The following is a 27,506-nucleotide window of genomic DNA, read 5'->3' as shown; positions in this document are numbered from 1 at the left end:
ATTACTCACTAGAGGCTTAAAGAATGATCAAATAAATTTATTGACAAGGTGCATAACAAATTAAAACTATATAGTCTTTGGCAATTGGACCACATCAAGACATCATTCTTTTAAGAGAAATGCATGATATGAAAGGAGCCGACACTGGTGGTGGTGAAGGGGTGAGTAGCAATGCTGAGATCTGGATGAATGTGGAGCTCTTCTCCTGATGACCACAGTGGAGGGACCTACTGTATGACACGATTGGCTCAAGAGGGTTGAGATGAAAATACATTTGGTTTAAGACATAAAACACCCAGTCAGCTGATGAGTTTGGAGTAGAAGAGAGTGAGAGAGACAATGTAAAATATATGATATAATGTGCGAGTATAAAGAAGGACAGTCTTATTTGTTGAACTTCATATTTTAGCTTCATGTCAAACAAGCCATAAGGCTGAAATCAAATTACACGTCAACTGTAATAAAATAACAGTGCAATTTATAATCATTCATGAAATATGAAACATGCTTTTGAATAACATCTGAAAAAGAAAATTCAGTTGGATTAAGTACATTTCTAGTACATTCCCTTTTGAGATTAAACTCCAGGTCATATTCTTGGAGATGTTCCCCTTTCACTACTACAGAAAGATGAGATATGACTTCAAATGCAGCACAGAAACAATTTAATAAATAGCCTGAAACCAAAATGGAGTTCTAAATATACACTTTATTTATTTTCATTATTTTGGAGTGAATCCTTTGGCTGCCAGGACTGGGCCCACTGCTCACCACTAAAAACAGAAGGGATTTTTTTTCTGTTACTGGTTGGGGTTTCCAATAAACTTAAAACATTACCGAACATGTCTTTTATAAGTATAAGTTTCATTTTCCGTCTATGAAGGACCACCTCCTTCATGCATGCATTAATGGTGGTGGTCCTTCATAGATGGAAAATGAAACTGTTATAGTTAATTGTAGCAAAAAAAAAAAGTTTAAGTAAATAAATAATGTATGCATTAATTCATAAAGCAGAAGAACAGAATAATACATACCATACTGGACAGGGCTCCCAGTCAACCAGCATTTCTGCTTTGCCCTAATGTAAGAAAAGACAAAAAATAAACTCCATTCTTAGCATAAGGCTATTATGTCCGATTATAGGCATTGAGTTTCATTGATTTTCAGAAGACACTCCTTCATAAACTGTAATTCAAAAAGACTGAACACATAAAAAGTATCTACCTAACAATTATGGTATGTATAATATGTATTTGCCAAAACACACAGAAGTTTCTAAATCCTATATTACACTCTGCATACTGCCTACACTCTGCAGTTCCTTTATGACTGTCTAACCTTTCTCACTCTTTCTCTTACTACACTCCTGATGGGGAAAGCCTCTAGGCGAGTGTGGTAGGAGCAATCTGTGAACATCAAAAACACATTTCAAATATTTCTTAGATAGTTAGATTAGGAACAAAATAAACACAACTATGAAGACTTAAGTAGTGACCAGACTTGCAAGGAAGACAAGTGATGTTTATCACTAATCAAAACATGTACCATGGAACCAAATTACTCTCGGTTCCAATGTGGTATGCTTGCTTGAATAACCATACTACTGCTAAGCCACAGCTCGCAACTAAGAATACTCCACTGCTGCTTCTTCTACTACTTGGCAATGCATTTTGGTCAAATTTGACTAATTAAGCCTGTTGGATTTTATAGCTTGTCAATTGTAATAATCTCAATAATACTAATCATTCTATATCTTTTATGAATAATCATGGTTACATGTGCTATGCTGGACTAGCTGGACTGGTCACAACATTTAGGTCACAACATACATTATAGTTGCCCTGTTGTTGATTTGACTGCTTGTACTGTAAATATTGTATTTATTTGTAAGTCACTTTGGATAAAAGCGTTTTCTAAATAATTCATTAAATAAATAAAATTGTGACTACCGGAAATTGTCTGTTGTAGTAGTTAAAAAAATAAGCAATTGAACTGAAGCGAATTAACAGGGGTTAAGTTGCAATGTTTAGCAAAGTATGAATCATTGCATTTACATGCACTTACTCTTTTGTGGCCTTTTCCTTTCAGGCATTTGCCTTGGTCCCCCTGTGGGATATAAGATTACAGTCCAGTCATATATCCACTCACTGTTTAATTTAGCTCCAGATTTTACATCACATGCAGGCTCATTGGAAAATAGTAATCATAGTAGGCTTATAGAATACTCCATCTAAAATGACCTGTTTCAGACAGGGTCTGCATAAAGGACCAGTTTAAGATAAATAAGGACTTTTTTAGGATCATGCAAAGCTACACTAGTGGAGTATCAGAATAAAAATATAGAACTGGAAATTAGCATAATAGGTCCCCTTTAAATTCTATTTAGGCCTAAGTAATTAATTTACTTATTAGAGAATCTGCTTGACTAATGAGTTTCATAGTTACCAAGCTATGGTAACAGTTATCAGAACCACCAATAATTACCCTAATAATAATAATAATAATTCATTACATTTATATAGCACTTTTCTGGGTACTCAAAGCGCTTTACATAGAAGGGGGGATCTCCTCAACCACCAACAATGTGCAGCATCCACTTGGATGATGCGACGGGAGCTATATAGAGTGCCGAAGTTATGACGTCATTTTGTAGGACAACTCGGAAGCTAGCGGCGCATGGGTTCCCTCGATCGAAAAGCTATGCATTTTCCCCATAGACTTTTGGAAAATCCCCAAAAATAAGATCTGTGTTCAACAAAGAGTTGTGACCCTTACACATTTTGCCTATCAAGATAATCTTTACAAGTTCATCCAAAATGTATACATTTTGAAGCCTAAATAAAGCCGTCAGATATTTTAAAGACACAATAAAGTTTAAAAAAACACAAGCAGGTTATAACTGGTGTGTTTTATGTCATAGATCAAAACGTGAAAATATTTAGAGGCTTTGTTAAACACAGACCTTATTTCAGGCGATTTAGCAAAAACCCATTAAAAAAACCCATAGACTTTAGGGCGAGGGAACCGGAGGTGCTAAAATGCTAACTCACTTCCACGTTTTGGCCTATAAAGTGACGTCATAACTTCGGCACTCTATTGCGCCAGAACGACCACCACACACCAGCTTACTGGTGGAGAGGAGACAGTGATGAAGCCAATCAGTGTGTATATATATATATATATGGGAATGATTAGGAGGCCATGATGGACAGAGGCCAAGGGGCAAATTTGGCCAGGATGCCGGGGTTACACCCCTACACCCCACCGCACCCTACTTTTTCGAAGGACACCCTGGGATTTTTAATAACCACAGAGTCAGGACCTCAGTTTAACGTCTCATCCGAAGGACGGACAAACATTTACATACCTGACTTTTTTTTTTTCCGATTTGCGACTGTGCCCCTGGCTGACCCTGTGAAGACAGCTGTGGGTTTGGAGAAAGAAAATAACTCATATACCAAATAAATCTTTAACTTATTATTTAAAATACTGGAAGATCACAACATCGCACAAGTGTGGCAGTACATGTATTAATAGGTGTAAAGTATATGCATTCTTATTGCGATTGAATTAAGGTTGCTCCATTAACTCCACGTGTTTCATTTTCTCGTTTAGGTCCATCCTGTTTGTGATAATCCTAATTTGTTTCAACAAGCACTGATCCTGCGCTGAGTTGTTCAGGGAACGCAAGGGGTGGGAGAATGGTTAAGTTCAGTGTTCATGGGACACTGACATTCCCAATTATTTTGAATATTCAATTTATCCTAATATCTTTAATAATAAAATTTGGCCTAGTAATTTCAGCATTTGATTAGTAGTACTTATTTTACTTTTAGATTTATAATAGACTCACAAAATTCCTTCCAACAGCCCTAGTACAGAATCAGATAGACCTATCATCTATCTAATTATGTAATATCAGATCAACTTTTCTAGCAGATTATCCATTGAAAATGAGAACCCTGTAGGTGATGATACACAGGGCAACTTTTTGAGCAATGTTGCCGTCAACGGGCAACCAGATGAGACACAGGGCCCACAACCCATCTAAATTATCCAGATAGAAATGTGTTGCCCATTTTCAATGTGAAAGTGCCCAAGGAATAATCCCTCGGCAAGATTGCCCAGCAACATTGCTCAAAAAGTTGCCCTGTGTATCATCACCTAGTGAGTTTTACTTTATCAAGCAGCAAAAAAGTTATAGCATGGTGTGTTTGAGTTCATTTCGTTGAAAAGAGCCCTAACCTGCATCAAGCTCTATGGGGGAAAAACACTGGAAGTCAAGTCAAAAGTTTCACTTTTGGCCTTTACAAATATAAACTGTAACTCTTTAAATTTGTTCTAATTACCTTGCCCCCCTGTGGATTCCAGCTGCTCCACTTGCCCCTCTGTGGATTCCGGCTGCTCCACTTGCCCCTCTGTGGATTCCGGCTGCTCCACTTGCCCCTCTGTGGATTCCGGCTGCTCCACTTGCCCCTCTGTGGATTCCGGCTGCTCCACTTGCCCCTCTGTGGATTCCGGCTGCTCCACTTGCCCCTCTGTGGATTCCGGCTGCTCCACTTGCTCCTCCGTGGATCTCGCCTCGCAGGGTGTGAGCTGCAGTGTAATCAGCTGATCCTCATTGCCACTGGAATCCTGGGTCCATCCTGTGCAAGTTAAACAAGTGTTGTGTTTTGCTTATTTAAAACATAGAGGTTAACCATAAATTATCTGTACCTGTTTTAACTGTTAGGTAAATGTTTTTGAATAATATATACCAAATTTTCCCCAACCAGATTTGAAGGCACTTTTGATTGCAGGAGAACTATTGAGAGTCCACTAGATGTATTAGATATCTGTAATATATTTGATTGATTTTCTATGACGATAACCAATACAATATATCTTTAAACCCAGAGTGCTCATAATATCTATTGAAAAAATTACAAGTTTAATGTTTGTTTACAGTCTGGGTCAAACTATTCAGTTAAGACTAGACTGTGTGTGCTTTATACCTCAAAGTTAGCAGTGTAAGTTTGTGGTGTATCCAGCAAAAATTTGATGGTTTTCTTTTTCTTTGTGTTATTTCTGTTAATGATCTACATTTTAGCACTGTCCTCGATATTGTTTTAATGAGTATATATAGATTCATTATCATTTGATTCATCGACCCAGTGACCAAAATGGGTCTTTGCAAATGTAACGTGTTCAATTAGTATGTCACTACAAAAATTGCTGTGGTCAGTGTGCTTTAAACATTAAAAATATGGTTGTATGTGGGCTGAAAACAGAAATGAAATATGGCTCCTACAAAATAATACCAAACATAATTGTTAAAAGTTAAATAAAAGTTGACAGTATATGCTTGAATGCACTTAACTCTGGGTGCCAAATCCCATTGTAGACCAGTGTGCTGCATGCTATTAATACAAACAGGGCTCAATACACTAATAATCTACATGTCTACATCTGCACTTGCAGGAAACTACTGTTTTGAAACAGTTTACTTCAATTCCCATAATCAATTGCCAGGTGTGAATTTTTATGTTTTTCTACCCATTGCTACATTAAATGTGTTGGTAGAGACGTCACATAGAGTAGACTATGATCATACAAGCATTCAGCAGCAGAAAAAAAGAATGACTGAATTTAAGTTTAAGGGGTGAGCCATTCCTTTAAGATTTAAACATTAATAAAATATTTTGCGTACTCAACACAAGTTGTGAACTGTGACTTTAAGATACAGTGCATGCATCTCACCTTCACAAAGGTATTCATAAAATGAACCTATCTTCTGTAGGTAGTCCTGGGCAAAGATGGAGAGTGTGCAGCGAGGCATTAATATTTCGCACTTAATTTCTTTTTTTTTGTTCTCCTTTCCTAGTAGCAGAACTGGTTTGTAGCCAATGGCATGGAGTTTCTCAAGCTGCAATGACAAAATGGTGTGTTTGCTGTTTAAAGTAATAGAAAAACAACATAAAAAATAATTAAGAATATTAATTTAAAAATATATAACATTATTAATGACAGCATCCAGGTTACTGCCATTCAGGATTTTTAACCTAATGGTGAGTTTAGCTTTATGTGCAAACAGGAAAGGCTCATACATTAGAAGCAAAAAACAACTCTATATAGAAAAACAGTAAAAAGATGAATCTGACACCATGAGGGTACCCTTTTTATAACGTTATAAATATTTATTTTTGTAACATTAGTAACTCGTTCATGTGTTATTTCTCATCCACTCGAAAATAAAGTTTGATTATTAAATTGCACCTGTAATTCTGTCATAATGCTTGCCTGTATATATTAGGAACTCAAGAATTCCTGAGTTTCAATTATATTTGCTGTTTGTTCAAATTTTGCTCTGGTAGATCATTTAGGTATGTGATGTATTACGGTGAAGATGTGATAACTTTATGGTTGTATTACCACCACTAAAATAAAAAATACAAATCACAATTACGTGTGCCTTCAAAGTTGATAGTTAAATTATACTTTTAAATTTATTCTGATGACACAGGGAGGACAAAGTATCATTGGAAAAAAAAAGATTCAAATTTATCTATATTGGCAAAAAAAAAAACGCCTTTCTGACCTTGCGCTGGCAATGCTCACTTAATAACAAATGGTACCACTGAATGTACTTACAGATGATCTGGACAGTTTACTGTCATGTATGAAATTGTACGTACCATGATATTGGCTTCATCCTTGATGGATGCAGTGTTGTGGTTTTTCTTACGACCAACCACCCATTGCTCTCGCTTCTCATCAAACCTCTGAAGCTTCTTCTTGAGGCGCTGCTTCAGAGGCTGCTCCTGTTTACAATGTGAGCAGATCTTTTGAGCGCAAAATAAAATCCCCTGACAAAAGGGGCAGATCTTTTTTGTAGACCCCCCTGGCATTATAACACACAGTCAGATACAGACAGACAGACAGTCAGTTACAGACAAACAGACTGACAAAGATGGGTAAGACAGACAAGTAGACAAAGACAGACAGGGAGGAAAGAAAGAGCAATAGATAAAGACTGTGAGATAGATAAAGATTGAAGAGATGGACAGAAATATAGATAGTGAGAGAACAGAGAGGATGTAAGATATAGAAAATAATGAAGAGATAGAGGTTGGCTCTTAAAAGTGCCTTTGGGTTTTGAAAATCAGGTTCGGATAGGTTGGACAGGTGATATGTTTGACAGGATCTGCAGGGAGAACAACAGAAAATGTTAATTATGTAGTGTTATGTTGATATAAGATTTAAAAAGTGTACCCTAATATAGTGAGTGATTCCCATTTTCTAATAAATGCTTAGGATAAATAAATACAGATTCACGTTGTTCCTATTTCCTGTGCTACTTTTTTAATGGCGCATAACATGTGTCTAGGGTTCAGTGTGTGTTCATATGTGCAGTATAACGTTAGACCAAGTGATAATATTGTTATTACTGACACATTACAGTGAAAAAAAGCATGTGATGTATATATATATATGTGTGTGTGTGTATATGCATATATATATATACTTATATATATCACATGTTTTTTTTATGTAAATACTCATTATATATATATATATATATATACACACACATCTAGAACCTATATCTAGGCCTAGAAAATGTTTTTTTATAAACACGTAATTTTATTAATTTTGGACGTGTAAATGCTCATGAATTCATTTTGCTTATTAGACTATTGTAAGCGACTTACCGTGGTGGAATCGCGCTGGGCAATGGTTTCTGCGATGGTCGCACACAGTGACGTATTGCACAAAATTGCGCCAAAATGTCGAAATAATTAAAAAGTACAGTCTTAATATTTTATATCCGTGCTCAAAATTTTAAAGGGGTCAGCGTAAATGTCCAAGTGAAGGAACACGAGTATGTAGCCATTACATTTAAACACATATCACTTCCCAGAATGCATCCATCTCTTTGCCAAAGGATATGTCCATATAAAGCAATAAACATTTCTGCAGTAGGCTATATAATTAATTTATTACAACTTCATAATCAGTATTGAGATGAAAGTTCTATAAAAGTAGGCTATTCTGTTTTTTAATTTTTTTGGCGCAAAAAAAAAGCAAAGTAGGCTCACTATAAGCCATTGCAAATTGAAATACCATCGACAATTATAAAATATCCCACAATAAAATAAGGCATGTTTTAAGCATATAGAATATGCAGTCCTGTAATTATGTAATTTTAATCAACATTTGATTAGTAGCCCAAAATTAAAGACGGCTTTGAAATACATTAGATTGAAATTCGTGTTGTGTGGCACGAAAAAAAGAAGGAAATTCGTGCTGAAGGACACGAATCAATTCGTGTTGAGTAGCCAACCGAATATAAAGCAATACAACAAGGATTAAAATCTCCTGATTAAATGTTGAGTAATGTAGCCCTTAAAGTTTGCAAAAGGAATAGCCTAACATTTGAGGATAAAACAATAGTGTGCTCTCGAAAGAAAGACGTGGTGCATACGCCCCATTGAAATACATTAGATTGAAAGTCGTGCTGAGTGACACGAAAAAAGAAGAAAATTCGTGCCCATAGACACGAATCAATAGATTCATGTTGAGTAACCTACCGAATATAAAGCAATAAAAACGAGGATTAAAATCTCCTGATTAAATGTTGAATAATGTACCCCTTGAAGTTTGCAAAAGGAATAGCCTAACATTTGAGGAAAAAACAATAGTGTGCTCTCGAAAGAAAGACGTGGTGCATTCGCCCCATTGAAATACATTAGATTGAAAGTCGTGCTGAGTGACACGAAAAAAGAAGAAAATTCGTGCCCATAGACACGAATCAATAGATTCATGTTGAGTAACCTACCGAATATAAAGCAATACAACAAGGATTAAAATCTCCTGATTAAATGTTGAGTAATGTAGCCCTTAAAGTTTGCAAAAGGAATAGCCTAACATTTGAGGATAAAACAATAGTGTGCTCTCGAAAGAAAGACGTGGTGCATACGCCCCATTGAAATACATTAGATTGAAAGTCGTGCTGAGTGACACGAAAAAAGAAGAAAATTCGTGCCCATAGACACGAATCAATAGATTCATGTTGAGTAACCTACCGAATATAAAGCAATACAACAAGGATTAAAATCTCCTGATTAAATGTTGAATAATGTACCCCTTGAAGTTTGCAAAAGGAATAGCCTAACATTTGAGGAAAAAACAATAGTGTGCTCTCGAAAGAAAGACGTGGTGCATACGCCCCATTGAAATACATTAGATTGAAAGTCGTGCTGAGTGACACGAAAAAAGAAGAAAATTCGTGCCCATAGACACGAATCAATAGATTCATGTTGAGTAACCTACCGAATATAAAGCAATACAAACGAGGATTAAAATCACCTGATTAAATGTTGAGTAATGTAGCCCTTAAAGTTTGCAAAAGGAATAGCCTAACATTTGAGGATAAAACAATAGTGCTCTCGAAAGAAAGACGTGGTGCATACGCCCCATTGAAATACATTAGATTGAAATTCGTGTTGTGTGGCACGAAAAAAAGAAGGAAATTCGTGCTGAAGGACACGAATCAATTCGTGTTGAGTAGCCAACCGAATATAAAGCAATACAACAAGGATTACAATCTCCTGATTAAATGTTGAGTAATGTAAAGTTTGCAAAAGGAATAGCCTAACATTTGAGGATAAAACAATAGTGTGCTCTCGAAAGAAAGACGTGGTGCATACGCCCTATTGAAATACATTAGATTGAAAGTCGTGCTGAGTGACACGAAAAAAGAAGAAGAAAATTCGTGCCCATAGACACGAATCAATAGATTCATGTTGAGTAACCTACCGAATATAAAGCAATAAAAACGAGGATTAAAATCACCTGATTAAATGTTGAGTAATGTAGCCCTTAAAGTTTACAAAATGAATAACAATTGTGAAAAAACAATAGTGTGCTCTCGGAAGAAAGACATGGTGAAGGCACGAAAAATACGTCCCATTGAAATACATTGAAAGTCGTGCTGAGTGGCACGAAAAAAAGAAGGATATTTGTGCCCTTTGGACACGAATAAATAGATTAATGTTGAGTAGCCTACCGAATATAAAGCAATAAAAACGAGGATTAAAATCTATTGATTAAATGTTGAGTAATGTAGCTCTTAAGTTTGCAAAATGAATAACAATTGAGAAAAAAACAATACTGTGCTCTCGAAAGAAAAACGTGGTGCAGGCACGAAAAATACGTCCCATTGAAATACATTAGATTGAAAGTCGTGCTGAGTGACACGAAAAAATGGGGAAACTCGTGTCCATAGACACGAATCAATAGATTAAATTTCGTGACTATGTCACGAACTGCCGTGAGACTGGGTTGTTAGTTTCTTTAACACTCTTTCCATTTTTTATCACACTTCTAATTAGTTCTGCTCTTTGCCTTGTTTTTTCTAATTCATAAAAGAACTTTGTACTTCTCTCACCCTCTACTTCATGTTTAGCTCTACTTCTTATTATGGCACCCATACATTTTTCTTCTTCTATTTTTTTTAATTTTTCTTCTAATATTACAATTTTCTCCACTTCTGCCTTTCCTTCCTCGGCCTTTTTCATCTCTTTATCCCATTCTCTTTTGACTTCTCTTTCCTTTGCTCTTTTTGCTCTTTGCACGTTTCTCGCATATTTTATTGTAAACAACTCTATTGGTATTTTAAGATTATCCCACCACACACATATTTCTTCCTCATACAATAGATTATCTATACTATTTATGATTAGATTTTCCACTTCCATTTTATAACACTCATTTTTCAATATCTCTGTATTAAATAACCATATTCCATTTCCCCTCTCAACTCCACTCCAATCATTATTACATATAAAAAGTCATGATCACTTCCACTATATAACTTATAATATATTTTTGTTATATATTGTTCAAGTTCCCTCTTACTTAATAAAAAATCTAATCTACTTTGCTTTAAAACTGAGTTCACAACTTGTCTTCGTGAGTATTCCCTTTTAGACTTGTTTCTATTTCTCCATACTTCAATCAGATTATGTTGAGCCATCATTCTTTCCAACTCATTTCTCCCACTATCAGCTTTATATATCATTTTATCATCAACATCAATTCTCTCTAAAACCGTATTAAAATCACCAATCAGAAACACATTTTGCCATACACTCATTAAATCACTAAATTTCTTAAAAAATTCAACTCTTTCTCGTCCTTCATTTGGAGCATGAATGTTACAAATTATTATTAATTTTTCTTTACTTTTAAATTGTATAACTAAAATCCTACCCTCATTGTCCTTATATATTACATTTGTGTTATTACTCACTTCTCTTTTTATTAAAACAGCTACTCCTCTTTTTTGTTGTGGGTCATTATTAAACATTATTTCCCCATCCCACATTTTTTCCAAATCATTAATTTTTTCATCATTCCAACACGTTTCTTCTAAACATAATATGTTGCACATCTTAGTCAAATGAATCAAATTTTCAAACTTATTGACATTTGATAGTCCTCTTACATTCACTGATACAATACTAAATTGACTCATTATCTCACAAAAAAAGAAGAAATAACCAGCCAACAAAAACAGAAACACCCAAAAAACTTTCCCATCAGTCCAATTCATTTTACTGTCTTTTTGCCTTTTTTCAATTCTCTTCTTATTCTTTGTTTTTCCATCACCTTCCCAATATTCACTTTTGCTGTTGTTTTCATCCTACTTCCCCCACCAAAAATGTTTCTCTCCCCACTTTCTATTTCCAAATTTTTTTCCTCTGTGTCCCTTACCTCCTTTGTCTTATAATGTCTTTTACTCCACCACCATCTTCATCTTTGTTTTCCATCTCATTCTGTTCATCTTTTCCTCGCTCTTCACCGTTCTGTATGTCCTTTGTTATGGCACATGCTTGTTGCAGTACCTCTCCTTCCCCAGCCACTTCCACATTCCCCTCGTCATCATGTAAATCCATCTCCATTTCCTCATGTACTTCTTTATCACCTTCATATGTACACCAATGTGCTGCCTTTCCACAGCTTTGGCACCGCGGGACTTCGCAATCCCGCGTCAAATGCCCCTGTTCAAGGCTTCCCAGTTACTCGTTTCTTGCTCTTTCTTCAGTGCTCTTGATTATATCACACGCTTGATGTAGTACACCTCCTTCACCATCCTCTTCCTCATTGTTGTGTAGGTCCATCTCCATTTCCTCATGTCCTTCTTCATCATCTTCACATGTACAACATTGTGCTGCCTTCCCACAGGTTCGGCACAGCAGGTCTTTACAATCCCGCTTCAAATGCCCCTGTTCCAGGCTTCCCAGTTCATCTTTTCTTGCTCTTTTTTCAGTGCTCCTTGCTATGTTACATGCTTGTTGTAGTACACTTCCTTCATCATCCTCTTCTCCGTTGTTGTGTGAGTCCATCCCCACTTCCTCATGTTCTTTTTCATAATCCTCACATGTACACCTTTGTGACACCTTCCCACAGCTTTGGTACCGCTGAGCTTTACACTCCCGCGCATAATGCCCCTGCTCCAGGCATTCTCGACATGTGAATTGCGGACAATCTTTTTTTTCATGTTCAGGACTTGAACAAATTCTACATGTTTTGACTTGGTGATCATGAATCACTCTAAAGAATTTATCTCCTTCCTCCGTTTCAAACTTTGTATTATATGGTAGGGAAACCACGTCCTTTGTACATTTTACTTTGATGAATCTGGGCCCATCCGCCACCGTAGTTCCTGGGTAAAATCTCCTTCTCAGAGGTTATATTGCTGTAACACCCCAGCTCGTTAATTTTTGCAACACTTCTTCATCATTTATGTAATTTGGCAGATTAAGAAATGAAACCATCCTTTCCATTGCACATAGTTTCCTCATTTCACACATTTGCCCAATAATTAACAGTCCATCCACTAGATTTTCACAGCCCGTTTCTTTCTCCATAGTCAGTTCATATTCACACTCAGATTTTTTCCTTAGTCCATATAACTTTCCAACTCCATTTTTGTCCTCTACAGCCTTTATTATCATCATAACAGTAAGTTCTCCTGGATTTTTCACATTCATTGTCAGTGTCATTTCTTTTTTATACTCCCTCTGGTATCTCGTTTTCCCTCTCAGCTTATTTATCATTTCATCTTTTTGACTTTCTTCTTGTCTCTTTTTACCATTTACATCATCCTTTTCTTTACCTTGTATCTTCTGTTGTTCAGTCCTTCTCTTCACCATTTCAGCTCCATTTCTCTTCTTTCTCGCAACCACAGTTGCCCATGTTTCTTCTTCTTGATTTTCATTTTCCAGTTCCGTTCCGTTTTCCATTATGTTCTTCCTTATTTGTAACCTCCACACCAAAATCCAAACGTAAAAATCTCAACCCCAAACAGTTATAAAACTGCTTGGGATTAAATCGTGAAAAATAATAACAAAAGTAAGCTATATAGCACAAAACTAAATAAAAACAAACAAACTATTAAAAAAAAATTGGAGAGCCTTTCTCTCCAAACTGCCACTTCACACTTCCTGGATCAGACGAGATCGGGCGTGACCAAGGTGGTATGGCCGTAAGCGAAAACTGCTGCCAAAATTGGGCTATTTAAAAGGTAAGACCAATAAAGAAGAAAACTAAGAAGAACTTTTGAAAAAACTCAAACTCTTTCATGCCTTCTGAAGAATCTCAGAGACTTTTTAAGGCTTTTTGAAGAAGCTCAGGGACTCTTTATTTTATTTTATTTTTAAAAGCTTACAGCACCTGGTATTCCCAGGCGGTCTCCCAACCAAGTACTAACCAGGCGCGACCCTGCTTACCTTCCGAGATCAGACGAGATCGGGCGTGCCTTTTTTAGTTTATTAATTTTTAATGAATTAATTTATTAATTTATTAATATTACAACAACATAATTCACATTGCATTTTAACATATTCAAGATCATAATTTACAAACCATTTTAAAATACATCTTCTGTCAGCAAAAACAGTTATCCTACTGACAAAGCAGCCTATTGTTGGACTGTCAATTTTTAATATTTCTCAACCAATCCAATAATAATAATAACAAAAACTATGGGTTAATAAAACGGCTAAGGGCTGACAGCATAGTAAAAGAGTCAGAGCGAGCCAGCCAGGAGTCGAACCTAGAATCTTCTGATCCGTAGTCAGACGCGTTATCCATTGCACCACTGGCCCACTGTTCAGGTGTCCGTGAGCTTACACGGCACCTGTTGGTTTTCGACTGGGCAGAGGCCTGTGATGACATCTACTTTTTCTCATGCTATTAACAGACCTGGAGCCAACATCAGGAAGGGGTCAGATGAGGGGCCTGCTACAAAAACCTTCAAGATGGAGGCCTCACATGTTGGGGATCTCAATTCTCAATTCAAATCTTAAACGTCAATTTAAAAATTTTAATGTACAGGCTTTTTTGCATGATGTATATAATAGTGATTTACAGTTGGTTTCAATTATACCTGATGTGGTTGATGCTTGGGATTATTTCAAATCTATCCTTCTAGAAATTTGTGATAAACATGCTCCTTTACGTAGATTTCGGGTGAGCGGTAGAAATAATATTTGGAAATTATATCCTATATAATAGGATATTACTACAGAGCCTGTGACAGTTTCTCAGTGGAAGAACTGGGATCCAGGGCCACAGACGTCTGCAAAAAACTGCTTTAAAAACCTTCGAGATGCAGGCCTCACATGTTGGCGATCTTATTGTTTTTGTTTTCATGGCAAGTTGTGGTGTTGTTAGGATATTCCTACAGAGTCTGTGACAGTTTGTCAGTTTGCCAGGGTCGGTGACGTCTCCTCTCCTGGAGTAAAATACAAGTATTAGTGGTCTTGCTGCAAAATCTGGTAAAGGCCACAGCCAGGCTTGAGGGCAAGTCGACAGCAGACTTTCCCTGGTGGTCTAGTGGTTAGGATTAAGCGCTCTCACCGCTGTGGCCCGGGTTCGATTCCCGGTCAGGGAATGAGTTTTTGCCCACCACCGGCGGTCGTGATTGTATATTGAAATGACGAACTACGAACTCAAGCGCTGACGCCCTCGTCGAGAAGCAGGGCCAAGGAAATGTTTGGAAAAGAACTCCTTCGAGCCGGAGTAGAACCAGCGACCTAAGGATTGCCAACTTGCCACCTACAGTCCTCCGCTCTTCCAGCTCAGCTATCGAAGGCACACTGATTGGGGACAGAACCTCAACATATCAGGTTGCTGAATCTCCGCCACTGGCTAAAACTGCTACAGACATACATGCTGGTTGTTTCGATTAAGTGATGCAAAGACAACCCGATCTTCCCATACCGGGAGTCGAACCCGGGCCGCCTGGGTGAAAACCAGGAATCCTGACCGCTAGACCATATGGGATCTTCCATCTGCCATTTTCTCAGATTTATTTTCTTTTGCCCCTGTATTGCCGTCCCAAGTTCGTAAACTACTCCGAAATTTAGACTGTAAGAAATCAGGTGGGTCTGACCAAATTGAACCAATTTTTTAAAAATTGTCAGCAGATATTATTGCCAAACTTATTGCATCGATTTTTAATTTGAGTCTACCCACTAATGTAATTCCGCCATCTTGGAAATCGGCTATGGTTATGCCTTTATTAAAAGGAGGCGATCCTTCCGATTTGAATAATTATCGTCCGATTTCTAAATTACCGGTTTTAGCAAAAGTTTTTGAATCTATTATAAAGGATCAAATGAAAGAATATCTACTTAGTCATGATATTTACAACGCATTTCAGTCAGGATTTAGAGCGGGCCATAGTACGATAACAGCTACACTGCAAAAACTGAAATCTAAGAAAGGGAAAAAAAACTTATTTCTAGAAAATACATCTTTTTTTTTGCCATGAAAGATAAAAAAGTCTTATATAATACATCGCACGCTGGACTTTACATCTTAATATAAGAAAATTGGTCTTCTTCGGTCTTGACAAGTACATTTTAACTCATTTTGAGGTAGATTTTACTAGAAACAAGTGACAGTTATAAAGTGCAAGTTTTTGTGCATGTTCAATTAGATATTTGTGCTAATTTTAAGAATAATAGTACCCCTACAAATTCTAATTTCAAGAATCTTAATAAGAAAGTCAAAGTCAAATTTATGATTTTGTTTTGTTAGTCATCTCCTGTTCATGGGTTTGTGTGTGTTCAGGTATTTGAAAATTAAAGTAAGACAAATTGCTTGTGTGAACATAAACACTTGGTCAAAAAGTGGTTTGATTCTGATTTACTAAATTTCGTATCAACAAAAACATACAACAATGAATTTCATGTATGTAGAATAATCACTTGCAAAGTAACACTTAAAGATTTTTGTATCCCAGTGGCTGTTAAAACAGACAGCACTTTACATGTGCATATCTATACATTATAAATATCTTTATACAAGGAATATCCTGGGTTCAATACAGGTTAAGATTATCGGCAGCATTTGTTGTGTAATGTTGATGATCACAAAAATAACGGATTTAACATTTTCTTCTTAAAAAAGGTTTGATCAACATTCTACTGTTGATTGAGCTTAGCTTGTATTGAACCAAGAATATTCCAAAACATCACAATGATAAATGAAAAAAAAAAAAAAAATTATACAGCTAAAATAGTATGCAATTTATAGAAAACACCCATAACTTTCTCACACATTTGAGGCTTTATGTAATTCAATCACATCTCTGAGGTAATACTTCATAGGGACATATGTAATGTCCCTGTGACTGAAACTGTAATACGGTGTGAAGTCTACAAGGTTGTCTGCATTTACCAGTTCAGTTGCCTCTGCCAGGTTGGGAACCTCAATTTTATAAGACATGTAGTCTCTGTCAAAACAGACTGTACTGAACATCTGACACTCAAAACAATACAAAGATGAATTTTTGACAAATATGTTCCTCACAAGTCCAAATTCAGGTAGGCTACTAGCATTTGCCATACACACAAGTAATGATTTTTCACGAATGTATTTGTTTCCATTCAAAGTAATCCACTTCACAGACACTGCATGGTTTATCTGATCAACTCCAAAGTAGTCCCTTACTTTTCCTGTTAAATATGGCATGTTTTTTACTTCTGATACTGGTCCCAATACACATTCACTGGTAAAAATAGGGTGGTCGGAACTGTTTACATTCTGACAGCATTCAAACGTTTGGTTATGCTTAATCAAGGACTTACAGACATTTTTGAAATTTACATTTGAAACCCATTTTTTAAAAAAACAATGTTTGGATTCGAATCTCATGCACATGTGACGTAGCATTGGTCCCAACAGTTTAATCTGGGATGGAATATGAATCAAGTAATGTTGTTTAGGTGTAATGTTGTTCTCTGAGAAAAGGTCCTTAAAATGTTTAAGATGCTGTTCAATAAGTACTTTCAACTTGTCAATAGTCTCAAGGCAAATAACAGGTGAAAACAAAATTTGAACAATCTCCAGAAGCTCAAGAATGAATGAAAAATAAGCAGTACCTCTAATCACATCCAACAGAAATGGCAATATTTTGAGTAAAACAAGCATTTGACCTGATGACTGTTTCAGTTTGTTGTCATTGGAAGCTAATGTACTGTACGCAATAGGGCTAGGCCTATCTCTAGTATCTTGTGGAGAGTATGGGAAACCAATGATATCAGCATTGAAAACATCTAGGTCAAGTTGTCCCAAAAGAACCAATTGTTTCTACATACACTTAATTTCCAAAGGAGCAATGCCCTCAAGAATGACATGCATTATATCTTGAGGTGTTTGTTGGATCAAATTGAAGGCAGGGAAATCCATTACTTTGCTCCTTCGGTTTATTCCGTATGTAGTTTTAAGGCTGTTCCTGAGATACTCAGTGCTGGCTTTCTCAATGTCACTGCACTGTCGAATATGTCTTTCTAGTGTCCTTTGCTCAAAGTTATCTTCATTAAAAAACATTTGCATGTCCTCAAAAGAACATTCACAATGTCTGCATTTACTGTACGCAAAGCCCACGCCCTCTTTAAATCCACACAACTCATGTTGAGCTAAAGTATCTCCACAAATGGAAACCACTGCTCCATATAGTTCATGTTCACCACTTGCAAGATGAATTTTCACCCCATTATATAGCTTTACCAAGTCCTCATGCAATCTTGCCAATATGGCATCAACTCCACATTCTGAGAGTTCACTTTGCTTCGCAATGGCAAGAAGGCGGATTGAAGCTAATTTTGACCTGTACTTTGGATTAATGTTTCCCAAAGTGTAGTAAAACATGAGCAATTTATTCTTTGACGCATGAGACCCAAGGGGATTGCAAATTTCGATTTCATCCGAATAAAGGATTATCTGTAAAGCAGAGGGTCTAGAAGAAAATAAAGGGTGTGACAGCATGAGTTCAGCATCTATGATGTCATAAAAATATCCACCACTGCATTTCTGGGATCCACCATTTATCATGGCAAAGACTTTTGGATGAGACAGTAATTGTTTTAAACTCTTTATCAGGGGTATATAATGGAAACATTTCATTTTTATGGCGAGATCTCTTCGTTTATCTCTTTTCTGACAACATACTGCCGATCCAACTGAAACCTCTTCTGCTTCCACAAAATTGAATCTTTCTTTTATGACACTGTCCTGTCTATATGATGTTGAAACTGCAGCAAATGGATCTTTAAAGGAGTCAAAGAGTCCCAAAGCTTCTTGCTGAAGTTCACTTCCTGCATGTCTGTGGAATACTGTTTGTAGCTGACTCCTCAAGCTGTTCAGTAACTGAGCTTGATACTCTTGAACCGCTGCCACAACATCATTCACACCGCTCTGAAAAAAAAAGAACATTAATTAGCAGGGAAATACACATTGAACATTACAACATCACTGAATGAGAACAATGATGGATCATTAGTGTGTCTCAGCAAGTTCTTTTAACAGTTTTAATAGTGGCCCATACTAATTTTAGAGCTATAATTAATGGGGCATTTTGTAAGGTATACTGTATTTATAAAATAAAATAAAAAACAGGAGTATATATATATATATATATATATATATAGTCGCTGTCCGATGAAAACCGCGTATGTCCATTTTGCCGATTTTGAGATTTTTCGACGGATAGAATGTCCAGGTTCATTTCCTTACACAGAATGCTTCACGTTATCTAAATGACCAATGAAAAGTTGTGAAATCATAACTGATTTTCTGATTACTGATTTTCACGTATATACATTTGGTGTCAAAACTGTCAATCACGCCGCGTATCTCCCACCCTGTGGAGGGATTTCGCCGGTCTCGTGAAGTTTCATCTTAAGCGTCTCTGGAAGCTCAGCATTGGATAGCCGAATAACACTGTGAGGTAAAGTATCAGCAAACGTTTGTTTTTGACAACTGTTCTCAAGTTATATTATATATATATATATATATATTCACAAAATTACGGTAGGACTAGTGCAAACAAAGTATCAGTCTAGCCTTGCCCTGTCAGTGTATTGATTCATTGTCCCTTCATAGTTTGCAAGAGACATTTAATAGACTGAGCGTATTTAATAAACTGAGACGTAGGCTATTTAATAAACTGAGCGTATTTAATAAACTGAGACGTAGGCTATTTAATAAACTGAGCGTAGCCTATTCATCTGTCAATATGAAACGCGACTTGGTCATTCTAATTAATGATCGGAAGAACGCGTATCGACCACCGTTACTGTAAAACATGCACGCATGTCCATTTAAACTCGATTTTGGTCAAATTTGGATTATATCATTACACTGGCAAGAATATGGTTACATTTAAAGATGCCGTACCAAGTATGCAACGATACGTTCAACTGCTTTTGAAATTAGTGTTTTTTTCACTTCCTGAAAAATAACAGTTTTGGACATACGTGAGTTTCATCGGGCAGCGACGATATATATATATTAGTAAAAGTTTGGAAACATTCATTTTTATTCTAAATAGAAATCTAGAGTCTTTACTATCACTTTAAAAAAAAATCAATTTAACATCCATTAAATAGCCTCATCAACAGCTGAATAAAATTATTAATTTCTTTCAAAAAGAAAAAACTTACCCCAAACTTTTGAACGGTACTGTATTTTGTTACAAACAATTTCGATTTTAATAAATGTTGTTCTTTAACTTTTTATTCATCCAAAAATATTTAAAAAAAGTATCACAGGTTATAAAAAAAATAATGAAGCAGCACAACTGTGTCCAACATTGATAAATCAGCATATTAGATCCTAGGGGATCATGTGACACTTAAGACTGGAGCAGTTGGGCCACAGTATGGGCAATATTCAACCACTTGAAAACATAGAACTCTAGATAAACTTAATCAATCTTAAAATTCTAACTCGTAAATATGTTCATCATTTATTTATGAGTTTCTAGGCTATTTTAAGTCATAAAGTGAGATGGATATGTTGAAATTTAATGAATGGCTTGGGTTGACAGGTTGGCTATATTAATGATTGCAGTCATTGCACTAAGTGGGGCAGCGGGTCTCTAAGCCCTCCCAAGCTCAACAGCGCCCTGCATTTTTCCAATGTAAATCTGTGGTGAAAAATGGAAATGCAGCACGCTGTAATTGAGAGCCATATGGGCAGATAGGAGACTGCCCCGTCTGTTTTTATGCTACGTGAACGTAGTTCCGGACAATGCTATATCATTCCGCGTCAGCAAAGCTTATGAGTCTGTCAGTAAAGCAAACGCATCAAGGAAACCTTCGACAATCCTGGTGTTTTTAGAGGTCTTGTGGATCTTGTTGCTTCCCTTGACAGTATCATGCAGGAACATCTTGAATGCACCACTGTTTTTAGATGTACCTCTAAAACCATTCAGAATGAGTTACTGGAAAGTTAAACTTATAGTAGTGTTCCGTTATATTGACCCCGCTAACACTGTTAAAGAGCGATTTTTTTTTGTTTTAAAACAATGGACGGTCCCACTGATGCCGACTCGATCTCTAAGGTGCTATTAGAGCAGTTATGTGTAGTTTGCTCTCCTGACAGCGAGTTTGACAAGGGGAGACTCATTGCACAAACATTTGATGGGGCTAGTGTGATGAGGAGCATCTGGAGGAGTGCGTAAGAAAGTGCAGGACATTTACCCGAATGCACATTTTGTGCATTGCTATGCACACCAATTAAATTCGATAATGGAGCAAGCTGTGTCCGTAGTGGCACCTGTCCAATATTTCTTCTCTGATCTTGGTGGCTTTTCGTCTTTTTTTTTTTGAGATTGCCAAAAAGAACAGCAGTTCTGGATGAAATACGTGCTGTCTATGAAAATCAAGCCATTCTTCTGGAATGTTCTGAATCTATCCAGTCATCTCGAGGATTTGATTGTTACCAGGGTTTTTCCTGCATAGAGAATTATGAGGCGGCCGCCTCCGTCAAGTTTCGTGCAGCCTCCGGCTCTCGACAAATACCGAACAGACAGTCACATGCTCAGATACACTTTTTCCACCGTGACAGTTAAGTTGCGGGTTCCCGGCCTGTGTCCATTCTCAAACCGTATAGTTTGTTGATAGTGCTGCGCGGACCATAATCCACGGGTCGGCGGGGCAAGTAATAAAAACATAACATTACAATTAATCGTAATTGACAGATAAATCATTATAATGTGTTGAGTTTAATAAAAGACACGGAACTCTCATTACGGTAAAACGCAATGAACGTGCGTCACTCTTTTACTTTCATTTTCAACAACGTAATTCTCTTCAAGGAAATCAAGGAAAACATATCAGAGCTCGACATTAACGCTTGTCCGGGACACGTGTGTGTTTTTTAAGGGACAAGTGAAAGAGAATTGTACTTGCCCAACCAGATAAATGCCCTGATTAAAACTAATTTCAATATAAATTAAAAAATAAAATAAAAAATAACTAGGGAATCACTGAAACCGTGAGGATGATTCTGATTTTATTTAATTTAATGTAAGTGGCGATTGATAGACTATAGTTGATAATAATATACTGACGGTAACAAAGCTGCACGGTTTCAATTTTACCTGAAAGATAGAGCATACATTTAATGAAATTAGGGAAAAAAATGCCCTTTATAAAAGGTAAAAAACTTATACTGATAAGAGATTTTTCCAACAGTGATGTAATGAAACGGTAACAATTTAAGTTTGAAGGGAGTAAAGCCTCGGTTTAGGCTATCAAGGAGATGTCATTTTGCCAAAAGAAGAACTTTTATTTTAAATAAATGTTATTTTAAAGCAGCCTACTTCAGTGTGATATTTTACCATATTATCATGCTTAACACTGAGAATTTGAATAATTGTAATGTGATGATTAGATGCAGATATTAGGGCTGCTCGATTATGGAAAAAATCATAATCACGATTATTTTGGTCAGTATTGAAATTGCGATTATGTAACACGATTATTTCATGACTTTGGGAACGTGTTGCATTTATTAAAAAGACACCTTTCAACAATTCTTTAAAAATCGAAATTTTTACATTTATTGTACTTTTTGAACTATTAAAATAAATAATATAACAGATACATCAATAAGTATTTTAATAATTCACGCAGAAAATATTGATATTGATTCACTTTAGCAAGTATATTGTACGAGTAGCCTAAATTAATCCACGGATATTATAAAATCAAATCTGCGTGCAGCATCTTCTCTCTCTCGGTCTCTCAAAATGTGTTGGACAAGACAAGTGTCGAAACTAAACTCGCATTTAGGAATCGGGACATGACAGAATTGTCACTTGCACAATCGGGCCAGCATTGCATCGTAACTAAAGTTGATAATTTTCGCTTCTTTTTAAGTCTTATCAGTTTAAACATTCAAGCTGAGAGAGGTTATGACTTCGGGAGGGCGGATGTGCACGTGTCATACAGAACACAAGACAAAATAAGAGTGTTCTTGCCCAACAGAACATGGCAAAATAATAGATTTTAATATTAAAAACTATTTTTAATAGTAATGGGGGGGGGGGGATATTATAAATATAAAATAGATATTTATTTATCTATAAATAAATAGATTTATTTATCTTATTATTAATATACATGATCAGGATTTTACCACCACCGCCTCATTTTGAGCCAGGAAAAAACCTTGGTTACTATAAGAGAGCCTAAAATTTCTTCTTGGATCCATTTCATTTAGTCATGCCCCACGTTGACATCCTCTATGCATAGCTTCAAAAGCGAGGAACTGACGCAGTAGAGGCACACAGAGTCACAAGAAGTTTTGTGGATTCTATTGGCAAAATGCGTGATGATGATGTACCATCTCTTTGCATAAAATATAGTGGCATGCAGTCTAAACGAAAGAGCATACCCAATTTACAACAGATCGCATTTGAAGTTTGTGTCACTGTAATAGCCAATGCCAAAGGCAGATTTGATTTCACAGGGCATCTGTCAGCTGCGATCTTGTTCTACAACATGCTTTTTTGTGAATTGTCAAATGACTTTTCTAAAGAAAAATTGAAAAGGGCTGTTGATGCATACCCTATGTAAAATCAACAACGTCTCCAAACAGAGCTCTCGTTGATTTGTGACAATTGACCCTTCGCATGGACTTTGATTGACAGGCGATCTGACCAATCATAATCCACCATTCGCTGAATCCGCCATTTTTGTCCGACAAAGCAGTCAGGAGAGTTAGTAGATTAACGTTGGAGGATTTGAACTTAAAAAACGGAGTGTACTGACGTCTTTCCACGGTTAAGACAACATTCCTTCATATGTTCACTCATGTTTATTTGATGCTATAAATTAACTAGGAGGAAGAGATGATCGGTTCACGAGCAGCTTTAAATGAGGCGTTACTGCGATCGGTCAGACACAATAAAGAGCCACAAAACGGTATTTATCGTTTAAATGGCTTTAAAAAAATGACCAAATTTGAAAGTTGATACTTTGTTTCATATCAAAAGTAACCTGGTCGTCCTGTCTGTCAGCGCGTTGTCAATGTCCTCTCTGATCCGCGATGTATTTTTCACTGCATGAGAACATGGTGTAAAATGGGAACGGCGTGGCTTGTCGGACATAGTAACAGTAACTAAAGGGGGCAGGTCTTTGCGAACGGTCAATTCCGACTTCGGAGCAGTCATATTTTTGTGCGGAGGTGCAGTCACATTTCACATTTATAATCAGGAATAATTTAAACGATGTGTGCTCACAGAAACAATGAAACTCCTACGTATCCTGATCACAACGCCAATGACAACTGCCAAGTCTGAGAGATGTTTCTCCACCCTTAAATAAGGCTGCACGATTTGGGGAAAATGTCATATTGCGATTATTGAGTTCAATATTGCGATTGCAATATAATAAACAAATGGTTTCATGAGTGAACTTACTTGGTTCTCAAGTAAAATGCACACACAGATCAGTGATAATTCTGAAATGTGTATTTCTCAACTCAAACTAGAAACAGCAACTAAATGCACTGCGTTTTCAAATTAAAATAATATTTTTTACAAAATGAAATATTGACATTTGCATTACTGCAAACTTATTTGTCTTAATAGTACAATAGTAAAAAAATAAAATGTCATATTTACCTGTGCCCTTCCTGTCTAACAGGTAGACCTAGGACATATAGCCTACCGAAATTGAATAAAGTTATCAAACAGTCTGCACTGCATAAATTAAATATATATATATATATATATATATATATATATATATATATATATATATATATATATATATATATATAATAAAATATAATATATATATATATATATATATATATATATATATAATTAAATATAGTCTAATCCTTATTAAAACTACAAAAGTTCTTAAAGGGATAGTTCACCTAAAAATTAAAATTCTGTCAGTAATTACTCTCCCTCATGTTGTTCAACCCCGTAAGACCTTCGTTCATCTTCGGAACACGAATTAAGATATTTTTGATTAAATCTGAGAGCTGGATCACTCCTCCATAGGCTTCTAAGGGATTGAAACTTGTTCCCCGAAAAGTTATTAAAGACATCGTTAAAATAGTCCAAGTGACTACAGTGGCTCAATCTTCAGTTTATCAAGCGACGAGAATACTTTTTGTGCGCAAAAACAAACAAAAATAACGACTTTATTTCAACTATTCATTTCCTTCTCTGTGGGCCTCTAGTCAGTTAACTTAGTGTAATAGCGTAAATCTACGTCACACGTAGGCTCACTATTGGCCGACGCTGGTCATGTGTGTGATGTGTGTGACGTACAACAACAGAAGCTCTACGCTTTTACACAAGTGAACTCACTCGACGCCCACAGAGAAGGAAATGAATAGTTGAAATAAAGTCGTTATTTTTGTTTTTTGCGCACAAAAAGTATTCTCGTCGTTTGATAAACTTAAAGGATTAGTTCACTTTTTAAAAAACTTTTGCTGATAATTTACTCACCCCCATGTCATCCAAGATGTCCATGTCTGTCTTTCTTCAGTCGAAAAGAAATTAAGGTTTTTGATGAAAACATTCTAGGAGTTTTTCTCCATATAATGGACTTCATTGGGTACCAAACGGTCCAAGGTCCAAATGACAGTTTCAGTGCAGCTTCAAATGGCTTTAAACGACACCAGACGATGCATAAGGGTCTTATCTTGCGAAACGATCGGTCATTTCAAAAATAAATAAAAAAGTTTAAGTTTTATAAGCACAAATGCTCGCCTTGCTCTGTTCTGTGATGCACGTTCGTGACTCTCCTGTTCGAACTCGTTCATCAAAATGAACAAATCTTTTTTCGAGTCATTTCGTTCATTGAATGCCTTGAGTGAACGAAATGACTCGAAAAAAAGACTAGTTCAAAATTAACAAATCTTTTTTCGAGTCATTTCGTTCGTTGAAGTTCGACCAGGAGAGTCACGAACGTGCATCACAGAACAGAGCAAGGCGTGCATTTGTGCTTAAACAAACTTTTTTATTTATTTTTGAAATGACCGATCGTTTCGCTAGATAAGACCCTTATGCATCGTCTGGTGTCGTTTAAAGCCATTTGAAGCTGCACTGAAACTGTCATTTGGACCTTGGACCGTTTGGTACCCCATGAAGTCCATTATATGGAGAAAAATCCTAGAATGTTTTCATCAAAAACCTTAATTTTTTTTCGACTGAAGAAAGAAAGACATGGACATCTTGGATGACATGGGGGTGAGTAAATTATCAGCAAAAGTTTTTTAAAAAGTGAACTAATCCTTTAAGATTGAGCCACTGTAGTCACTTGGACTATTTTAACAATGTCTTTAATAACTTTTCGGGGCCTGCAAGTTCAATCCCTGAAGAAGCCTATGGAGGAGTGATCCAGCTCTCAGATTTAATCAAAAGTATCTTAATTCATGTTCCGAAGATGAACGAAGATCTTACGGGGTTGAACATTATATTTTTTATTATATTATATTATATTATTATATTTTTTCTGTATATTTGATCAAATAAATGCAGGCTTGAGCATAAGAGACTTCTTTCAAAAACGTTATGGGTCTTAAATGCACACACACAAGCTGTTTCTTTTACTGATACTTACCTGTGAGAGATGATGTTTCTCTCTAGCAGTCATCACAATAGAAGTGGCATGTCTGGATAGCACATCATCACTTGATAATTCATCATTCTAAACACGAAAAAAACATTACAAATATTAAATACTTGAATGTATAATAGTTACATAAGAGACTACTGCTACTGTAATGATATTAACAACATAATAACTAAGTTATTAATTTACCGTGGTTTCTTGGGGGAAGCGTGAAGAACAGGAGTCATCTGAAGGCCTGTTTTGACCGAGTAGAGAGGGATTCGAATCTGAAGTTTCATTCGGTACATCATGTGGGTCTGGGTTTTGAGGCGACTGTAAAACGGTGTTACTGTTTAAGCCAGCGAATACTGTTTCACCAGTGTCAAACGCATCAAAATCACCAAAATGTTCCACAGGATCAGCAAGAGAGGGTTGTAGATCCACATTACTTCCCAATGTCGTTTCATTATCCGAACTGTTACTTGAGTTGCGAGTATCCTGAGTATCCACCGCCGTTGGTCCACTATATGCCCACAAATTGTTGCTGTTAATCGTTCTTCTAGGTTCACTGGCTGACCTCTCTCTCCGATGTGATCTGCTTCTACCCACGCCATCTAGATATTGTGAGTGTGTTCGTCTGATGTGATACCAAAAAGAGTTGTAGACTCTGTACTCTTTAGTGCACCCCATCTATTCCACAAATCAGGCGGAAATCTGGACTACGACTATGTGCAAAATTGATGTGACTCAATAAAGATTTGAGAGAAAGAGCCACAAATACATAACAAATGACGCAGCGCCAAATCATTGTTTCCGGTGAAATTAAAGCAAGCTTTGTACCTCAGATAAAACCGAAGAGTTGAGTCTAAAATCGTATCCTAAATGTATCTTTCCTCCGCAACCAACGTGCCAAACTAACACGTACAACACAGGACGAGGAAGAGAACCGCGCGCGCATTGATCTTGTGACGCATAACGTTTTGTAATACGCATGCGCAATCAACGCGACAGCTGCAGCGAATGAGGAGCAAGGAAACGAAGTCAGTCAGTGGCACACACTGGCACTTCCTCCCGCCAGTTTCT

The 27,506-nt window shown here is 36.5% G+C and overlaps 2 protein-coding genes, 1 long non-coding RNA gene and 3 other non-coding genes across 7 annotated transcripts; 1 reads left to right on the top strand and 5 right to left on the bottom strand.

The window, feature by feature from the left end:
• Positions 1-691: 691 nt before the first annotated feature.
• LOC143725712 (uncharacterized) lies at positions 692-3,426 on the bottom strand. Of its 2 annotated transcripts, XR_013198311.1 has the most exons (4): positions 3,368-3,426; positions 2,065-2,106; positions 1,035-1,078; positions 692-773 (listed from the first exon to the last, which is right to left on the bottom strand). It is a non-coding gene; the product is annotated as an uncharacterized LOC143725712 (long non-coding RNA). The 2 variants fall into 2 exon arrangements; XR_013198310.1 differs by lacking the exon at positions 2,065-2,106.
• An 814-nt stretch (positions 3,427-4,240) lies between these two features.
• LOC143726064 (uncharacterized) lies at positions 4,241-7,075 on the bottom strand. The gene is made up of 4 exons (XM_077219049.1): positions 6,675-7,075; positions 5,740-5,905; positions 4,350-4,646; positions 4,241-4,257 (listed from the first exon to the last, which is right to left on the bottom strand). Exons 1-4 carry the CDS (start codon positions 6,885-6,887, stop codon positions 4,241-4,243), a joined length of 693 nt encoding a protein of 230 aa, XP_077075164.1. The 5' UTR covers positions 6,888-7,075.
• A 7,005-nt stretch (positions 7,076-14,080) lies between these two features.
• On the bottom strand, positions 14,081-14,153 carry trnar-acg (transfer RNA arginine (anticodon ACG)). The gene has a single exon. It is a non-coding gene; the product is annotated as a tRNA-Arg (tRNA).
• A 716-nt stretch (positions 14,154-14,869) lies between these two features.
• trnae-cuc (transfer RNA glutamic acid (anticodon CUC)) lies at positions 14,870-14,941 on the top strand. Its single transcript has one exon. It is a non-coding gene; the product is annotated as a tRNA-Glu (tRNA).
• Positions 14,942-15,261: 320 nt separating this feature from the next.
• On the bottom strand, positions 15,262-15,333 carry trnae-uuc (transfer RNA glutamic acid (anticodon UUC)). Its single transcript has one exon. It is a non-coding gene; the product is annotated as a tRNA-Glu (tRNA).
• Positions 15,334-16,608: 1,275 nt separating this feature from the next.
• LOC143726063 (uncharacterized) lies at positions 16,609-27,384 on the bottom strand. The gene is made up of 4 exons (XM_077219048.1): positions 26,634-27,384; positions 26,433-26,519; positions 18,067-18,753; positions 16,609-16,815 (listed from the first exon to the last, which is right to left on the bottom strand). The coding sequence occupies exons 1-4, from the start codon at positions 27,111-27,113 to the stop codon at positions 16,609-16,611; spliced, it is 1,461 nt and encodes a 486-aa protein (XP_077075163.1). The 5' UTR covers positions 27,114-27,384.
• Between the last annotated feature and the right edge of the window lie 122 nt (positions 27,385-27,506).

Source organism: Siphateles boraxobius, unplaced genomic scaffold (genome assembly GCF_051911475.1).
Source record: "Siphateles boraxobius isolate OS27281-9 unplaced genomic scaffold, OSU_SipBor_1 77, whole genome shotgun sequence".
NCBI classification, from domain to species: Eukaryota; Metazoa; Chordata; class Actinopteri; order Cypriniformes; family Leuciscidae; genus Siphateles; species Siphateles boraxobius.
Note: the sequence above shows the minus strand (reverse complement) of the source record. Positions and strands in the feature narration are given on the sequence as shown.